The sequence below is a fragment of the Myotis lucifugus genome, unplaced genomic scaffold (assembly GCF_000147115.1).
Source record: "Myotis lucifugus unplaced genomic scaffold, Myoluc2.0 scaffold_3897, whole genome shotgun sequence".
Lineage (NCBI taxonomy): Eukaryota > Metazoa > Chordata > Mammalia > Chiroptera > Vespertilionidae > Myotis > Myotis lucifugus.
The window spans coordinates 1-8,372 of NW_005874945.1; the positions used below are offsets into that span (position 1 = coordinate 1).

Genomic DNA, 8,372 nt, shown 5'->3' on the forward strand with positions numbered 1-8,372 from the left:
CCCAGTGCATGCCCCTGGAATCTGGGAAGTTAGTGGGTTGTTTTGGAAAAAGCTCCTGGTTGAGACCCAGGTGGGTAATGCTGGCTCTCTCTCTTGCCAGGGGCCCCACTGGCCCAATTTGTTCCTGTCCCCTCCCGCCCAGGAGCAAAGGACCATGCAGGTCTGGAGGCCACCTGGGCCGGGGGAGACTTCCAGGCCCAAAGGATCATGAAGCAGAAACTCCGGGCATTGGCCTTTGCGTTGGCTGTTGAAGAGGACACTGGACTTTTTCCAGGGCAGGGCCCAGAGAGATGGGGCATTGGGAAGCCGGGAGGAGAACTCTATTGATGTTACCTAACAAATAAACCACATCGCCACATCTCAATCTCCTGTCCGTGGATCCTTGGGATTCTTTCCTCCCAACCCCATAGAAGAGCCTGTCCCCCAACAACAACAAGACCACAGTGAAATAGAATCCTTAAAATCCTACCCAAAGATTGTGATTATAACAAGCCACCTCTACATACCTGCCAAAATTCTCCTGCAGAATCATTCGAAATACGGAGGACGCAGCAATGTACTGGGTGATGGGGTATTTAAAGAGTGTCTACAAGGTGAACAGAGAAAAAATTAATATTTATAGTTAAGATGAAAAATACAGGCCAAAAACAACAACAACAACAAAATACTGGCCAATTATTACCATTTTTTTCTGCTCTCCCTTCTAAGAGAGCCCATTTATTCATTTGTTAATTCTTCCAGTATCTATATATTGAACATGCATGTGTTTATGGACTGAGGGACTAGAGTTGATGAGAAGTGAGAGACTGATAATATAGAAGAAAGGGTATAATGGATTAAAGATGAGCAGTGAGGGGCTCCAATGGAAGGGCCTGGAGAAGAACAGGCCCCCCAGTGGTGAGGGAAGGGGCTTGGACTTGAGCTGTGGAGAAGCAGGTCTGTGGAAGGAAAGCAAGGGTGCAGTGAGTGGAGACACAAACAGCATGTTCAGGTGCAGGGAAGTCATTTGAAAGGGTTTATGGAGGCAACTCCAATCGTCACCATGATGTGCTCATACATTAACAGCAACTGCTACCAGTTCCTGAGTGTTTTCAGGTGCAGGCCTCAGTGCTAGCACTTTACACACTTTGCCTGTATCATCTCAATATTCCCAACAATTTTATGAGGTAGTGATTATTAAAACTCCCATCTTACAGGTGAGGAGACTGAGCTCAGAGAGGTAAGGTTACCACTAACAAATGTTAAAGGTGTGAAAAGGAGCTAGAACCATCCTATTCCAAGGGCTCTGGTTTTAAACACTTCAATAAATTCACACGCACACACCAGCTACCCAGCCCTGGAGGAGCCAGGAGACCTGAGATTGTCCTGGTTGCTTTAATTTCTCAAAATGTGTATTCTGGGAGACTCACTGACTGATTCAGAGCCTCACATTTGAGACCCCCAGAGCCCAGGTTCTATCACCCTAATGGGCTTCTTTGTTACATACACTCTTCTCAGCAGGGGCCAGCTTTTGAGCCTGAAGCATGAGTTTCTCTGGGAGTTTGTTCACACTCAGAGATTAGTCCTCTTACCTCTACAATGACCTTAGTGTCAAACTGGGGCAGATGGTGGATGAAGACTGTAGACCCTGCTGTCCATGGTTCAAACATGGTCTCCACAGCAGCCAATATCCAGCCTGGATCTGACAGGCACCACAGGACATCAGAGGCCTTCAGCTGCAGTACTTCCCTGCTGACTCCAAAATACAGTGGCCTCAGCTTTGTAACCACAGGAGGATGTGACCCAGGGCTCGGGAATCTGGTTCTCAGACAGCGAGCCACCCGTCTCACTCTCAAGTCATGTGGTTTGTGTGGGGCTCCAGACTCACTCCCACCCCAGTCCCAAAGGCACCCCAATCAGATTTCCTGGTCACATGCCACTTCAACTGGTTCAATCATAATGATCCTTAAGGCTGGGAATACTGGGATTAAGTCTGTGGCTCTTTTTCTGGATTCACATCTGTTATTGGTAGGTTTGGGCAATGCTGGCAGCCATCGGGGATAATAAGGGAGGGGCCTTTCTGAGAACAGCATCAAAACATAACAGAAACAGCCCTACCTGGTTTGACTCAGTGTTTAGAACGTTGGCCCATGGACTGAAGGGTCTTGGGTTTGATTCTGATCATGGGCATGTACCTCAGTTGCAGGAAGCCCTGGTTGGGGTGCGTGTGGGAGGCAGCCAATTGATGTGTCTCTCTTACATCAATGTTTCTCTCTTTCTCTGTCTCTCCCCCTCCCACACTCTCTAAAAATCAATGAAAAACAAATATCCTCTTGTGAGGATTAACTAGTAAATAAGAAACAAACAGTAGGTGGGGTGGGCTTGAAGAAGGGAATGGGGAAAAGGGGAAGATATGTCATACTTTGAACAATAAAGATTTATTTTTTTTAAAAAAAAAACACACACACAATAGAAACAGCTGATAGATGGAGAGACAGAAAATTGAATCCAGGGGCTACTCAGCTAGGTCTGAAGCATTTTGACACCCTATTCTTACTGTTTCTGAGGGACCTCTGTGTGCGTAACTCCTTGAGAAAAACTCAACTCTCCCATGAGGAGCTATGGCTTTGAAGAGCTCTTCTATTACTAGGGAGGGGCCTGGAGAGCCATTCACACTCCCTGTTCCCATCTCTGAGGGCTGTGGCACACCCACAGGAAATTACAAGCTGGGACCTCTGTTCTGAGCTTCAGACCCAACTGCCCACGGAGCATCTCTTCTGGGACGTCTCTGGGGCATCTCACACCCAGAGCATCCTAATCTCTCCTGCCTCCCGGGACTCATTCTTCTCCAGTGCTGTCTGTGTTTCAGTGACTGTCATTACTGCCCAAGCTCCAAACCTGGGAGTCCACCTTGCCTCTCCAGCCCCTCCTACCTCCCACATCTAGCCAGCACACCCTCCCATTCTGGCTCCTAAAATCTCAGACTTCTTAACTTCCTTCATGTCCCCAGCACTTTGTCCAAGCCACCACCATCTTGCACCTAAATTATTCTAAGACCCTCTAACAGGTCTTTCTAAATCTATTCTTTTTCCAAGCCATTCTCCACCCTGCAGGACTGTGATCTTTTCAAAATACAAATTGGATTAGGTCTCTCCCTTGTTAACAACCTTTCAATACCGCCCACTGTTTTCCCAATAAGCTCAATCTCTACACCAAAGTCCCCAGGACTGTCTGTGCTCTGGCCCCACTCACTTTCTCAGCTCCTCCCATCTGTGCCTCCCTGACACCCTGAGCAGCAGCTCCTCTCAAATCTCTATGAATGCTACTTTTAAAAATATTTTTTTATTGATTTCAGAGGGGAAGGGCCAGGGAAAGAGAGATAGAAACATCAATGGTGATGAGAATCATTGATTGACTGCCTCCTGCATGCCCCACACCTAGGATGGATTCCGCAACCTGGTCACGTGCCCTGACCTGGCGTTGAGCCATGAATTCCTGGTTTATAGGTGGATGCTCAGTCACTGAGCCACGCTGGCTGGGCAATGAATGCTACCTTTTATATCTTTGCACCTTTGCTTATGTTATTCTGACTACTCAGAAAACTCTCCCCTTCTTTCCACTCCCATTCCTCCAGGGTTTTGCTGATCAAGTAGTATCATTAGCATAAATACCCAGTGTCCACAAGACATCTTCTCTGCCCCCTACTCTGCTTAATAAGGTACAAAATACATAGAACTTTGCTGGGGCTGACCGGAAGACCCTGAGAGACGGATGAACAGATTAATTTGACACACGTGTCTGTGAAAGAGAAGGCTAAGGGGCTTGTTTAGCTTTAGGAACCAAAAGAGCCCCAAATGCCTGCCCTGTTAGCCTTTTATTGTAACAACAGCTTAAACTAAATTTAACCTCTAGATACAATCAGCAGGGTAAATATCCTTGAGAAAGCACCTGCTTCTTCAAGGTCGGGTCTTAAAGACTAAACATAGAGATTCCAGCAAAACACCCAGGGGATCAGACTTGTTTGGAAAAGTCAAGGTAAGGGCTGCCATCTTTGACAAGGTCCCCCCAGATGACCCCAACCTTTTGAAGAATCCTCCTTACAGACTTGCCAACCAAGGCCTATACTTCCCCACAGAACTTTGTCTGGTCTGAATATTACTAGTTGGGGAGGAGGAAGTAGGAGGGAAACAATGTTTGGTTTAAAATTGATTACATGGTTAACCCAAGGCTATGTCTTCAGCCTCTACAATTATTTATTTTAGGTCGAAGGCAGTGGCCTGGTTCCAGGTATTACTTCCCCCTAATGGCTCATGACTGGGAAACTCCACCTCTGTATCTGTACAGTTCACATAGCTAGAACTTTCTGTCCTCCCACCATACCTGGAACCAGTGACAAAGACACATGGCTTGTCATTTGTGCAGCTTGCAGAATGCCTGCTGCCTCCACCCACGTTCCCTCCACACCTGTGAAGGTGCTCAGGCAGGACCCCCTTGTCATTGGGAGGCTTCTGTCAACACACACTTAGAAGTCCAGACCTTCGCCTCGGAGACCCTCAGTGGTCTGAACCAAAGAGAGCAGAAGGGAGAAGCAGGATGGACTCAGTTCTACTTAGAGCACCTTTCCCAACACACACACACACACACACACACACACACACACACACACACACACCTTGCTCCAGACTGTGACCCAGCCTCTAAGTTGCTGCCCTCTTTCCTACCTTGAAGGAAAGGAGTGTCGCAAGGAAAGCCCATGGCTGTGTTTTGCCATCTTGGGGAAGCCGGTGGTGCCACTGGTAAAGAAGATGACCATTGGGTCCGTGGTCTTTGACTTAATACAGGTGTGATCTGGGGATGCTGATCTACAAAGGGATTGAACAGAAAAGGAGAGAAGTCAAGTCTCCTGGCTCCACCCTCAGGGCCAGCAGAAGACACAACATGAGGCTCAAAGTCAGAAACCTGGTTTGCTTGTATAGATTTTAGAGAAGGGTAAGGAGATAGAGAGAGGGAGAAAGAGACAGACAGAGAGAGAGAAACATGGATTTACTGATCCACTTATTTATGCTTTCATTGGTGGATTCTTGTATGTGCCCTGACCAAGGACCAAACCCACAACCTTGGCACTCTAACCAACTGAGTTCCTGGCCAGTGCAGAAACTGGGGTTTTGCAACACTGGAGGAAGATCTGGTCTCCAGGTCTGAAGCATCAGAGTTTATGGGTGACTTGGGTAAGAAGACTGACATTTCTTCATTTAAAAAAAATGGGAAAACACAGCCAATTATTTTATAATTTAACAAACATTGAAATAGAACTTTCTGCTTCCAAAAATGCTCTAAATGACTTACAAATAAGAGCTCATTCAATCTTTCAGAGCAATCCTAAGAGGTGCCTATCCCCAACTTGTCATGCTCCCTTTGTGGATGAGGAAACTGGGGCTCAGAGAGGTTAGGTAACTTTGCCTGAAGACACACAGCCAGCAATTGGCAAAGTCAGGGTTCAAACCCAGTGTGATGCCTAGACTGTCCTCATACTCCACACTGCTAAGCTTCTTTTCACACAAACTAACTTTACAGGAATTTCACCCCATAACCTTGGTGATAAGGGGTGGTGAAGAGAGAGTGAGGGAGAGGGAGAGTGAAAGAAATATATGTGTCCATCTGGTGTACCCTCGAGCCTGCAGAGGAAAACTGCATGCCCCTCAGTGGGCCTTGATTTCTGGGAGCTTCTACACTCAGTCTCCTGGGCCTGTGATGATAGGCGCCTGCTATGATTGGACGTGACCAATAAGCTTCCTCTGTTGTTCAAATAAACTGCAGATCATCCAAAATGCTGGAGGGAACACTGGCTCTTGTTGAGATATGGTACCATCGTGACTCTGGGCAACTTAAGGGATTTTTAAACAGTATTATTTATTTAGGTTTTTATTAACTCTCTGGCTTCATTTGTTTATTCAAATTATAAAAGAAAGTTTATCTAGAAAGCCACAGAGGTAGTAGAAGTGAGCCAGCTGGGCTGCATTGGCTCAGGAAACAAGTTCCGGGCAGAAGAAGGGCCCTTGGAGTTGAGGAGAGAGAAAGGCAAAGGTAGCGCCAGGGGAAGGTGAGGGCGTGCTCCCTGGAGGGAGAGCCCAACTCTGGACCCTAGAGTCCAACACAGGTGTGACATCAGTGAAGTATTTGCCTTTTGGGGTTGAATAACATTTTACTTTAAAAATAGAAAGGTTACTTCAAGAAAGCAAAGCCAGTACAACTTATACGTTATAAACCAATGTTAGCTCGGAAAAATAAAAGAGACAAAGAAAAGAAACCCAGCATGTTTTGAGCTGTGGGTGGAACAGGGGGCTCAGTGGAACTAACCTCACAGGTGATCTGATCATAAACTCCTGACCGGGCAGGGCATGGCGGGGAGTCAGGCCCCTGACACATAACTTCTCTGGTGAAAGGCTTATCTTTGCCTTAAGCAAGCCTGTCCATTGTTCTTGTGCAGGTAGGTTAACACCCCCTTGAAATATGGAAAGTGATATCCCTTGAAGGGAGTGTTACCCCTCAAGAGAGCACTTAATCTTAACTATCCTGTCATCCCATCCCCACCTTGCTTTCCCCAACCTTCCTGTAATTTTTGGGTCCCCTCCTGAATTTCAAATGCATGAAAGAAGCTACAAAACGGTTTTCCTCCAGAGCATTTCAGATCTTGCTCCCGAGCATACTAGTGTGTTGTCAGTTTGGCTCAAATAAACTCATAAAAATTTTCTACAGGTCCGGAAGTTTCTCAGGTCGACAGTGTAAAAAAAGCCTGAAGGCTCACAGAATTAAAGGATCGGAGATGGAGGGTCTTTCTGACATCCAGCATTTCCCTAACTTTCTAAGGGCACCAGCACCTGGGAGATGTTTGCCCCCAAAACCCTCTGCCAGTCACAGCCTCATTTCTTCTTGCAGTCTCAACTTTCACCTTAAAGATCCATTTTAACCTCTTATCCAACGTATCCGTATACATTTATTTATATTTATATATGAATAATCTTTTAGGTTCCCACCTGCAAGAAGCTTGAAACACAGTAACCCTCTGACGTTACACCTCCTTTAACATCCCAGGGGTGATCAAACTTTAGGGGGAGAAGCATAGAAGTACAATGTCCTGATATTACAGATGAAACAACCTTGGCTAAGAGAGGGGCAGGAAGTAGCCCAGGGTCACACAGCAGGTCAGGGACATAGGTGGGAAGAGATTTCTGGAGCCAGACCTGGTGAGCTTCCTATCACCAGCTGTCTGTCTACAGTGCTTGGGTGCGGAGGGCCTTCTCCCACTGTTCCTCAGAGAGCACCTCCATCAGACCCAAACTCACTGAATCAGAGACCGGAAGTCCAGCCACCCCTCACGGCTGTGGTCAGACACCAGGAGCTTGGTTTTCAGAGCGGGACACTCAGAAGCCACAGAGTCCACCTCCGGGGCAAGGGCATCTGTGGTCACGATGCTCTGGGCATTAGACTCCTTTAGTCGGTAGAGAATGTCCTTGGCCTTCATCTGGGTTGTCCCTGGTATGAAGATAATCCCTGGGGATGAGAAAGAAATTATTTGTTTCATTTCCTCTTTCACAACCATGGGCTTCAGGCCTGGCTTATCTGCACAGAAATCCCGTAACCCCTTGGTATGCAAAGACCTGCAGTGTCAGCACCACCGCTCCACACACCAAACCTACCGAATCAGAACCTGCATTTTAAAAATATATTCATATTGATTTCAGAGAGGAAGGGAGAGGGAGAGAGAAACATCAATGATGACAGAGAATCATTGATTGGCCGCCTCCTGCACGCCCCCTAACCTGGGGATCCAGTGTTCCCTGACCTGGAATTAAACCGTGATATCCTGATTCACTGGTCAATGCACAACCACTGAGCCAAGCAGCGTGGCCACAACCTGCATTTTAACCGGACCTCCAAGTGATTCCCACCCACATTAAAACTTGAAACGCTTGCCCTAACCTGTCTACTCTAGATGGGTGCAGCCAGTGGACAGGTGGGTCCTACTTTGCAAGAGTTTACATGGGACCTGGGAGCACAGATGCAAGGAGGACAGAGTCTCTGACATCAGGAAGAGCTGCATCCCAGCCCCCGCTTTTCTCCTCCCACCCACTTCTCTCATCCCTGTGTCATTGGGAATCCCTGCTTTCCTTCATCCCTCACATCCAAATTAACCACATTGTCCCTGAACTTTCCTACCTTCCCTCCCTTCTGCTGTCACCAACAATTAGTTCCAGTATCTGTGTGCACCTATTGGATTCTAATCTCCCCACCAGATGCCTTGCCTTGAACTTCTGTGTTATTACCTGGGTAAGTTCCCCAGAGTGTCAACATTCCCCCTTCACGTTTCCTCTTGTGAAGACTATAGGGCAATG

At 47.1% G+C, this 8,372-nt stretch overlaps 1 protein-coding gene across 1 annotated transcript; it reads right to left on the reverse strand.

The window, feature by feature from the left end:
* Window positions 1-506: 506 nt before the first annotated feature.
* Window positions 507-7,523, reverse strand: LOC106695865 (acyl-coenzyme A synthetase ACSM1, mitochondrial-like; the record flags this gene model as incomplete). Its single annotated transcript, XM_023749218.1, has 4 exons — window positions 7,323-7,523; window positions 4,701-4,841; window positions 1,572-1,731; window positions 507-586 (listed from the first exon to the last, which is right to left on the reverse strand). Coding segments are annotated over exons 1-4 (560 nt in total), but the record flags the coding sequence as incomplete, so codon positions are not given.
* Between the last annotated feature and the right edge of the window lie 849 nt (window positions 7,524-8,372).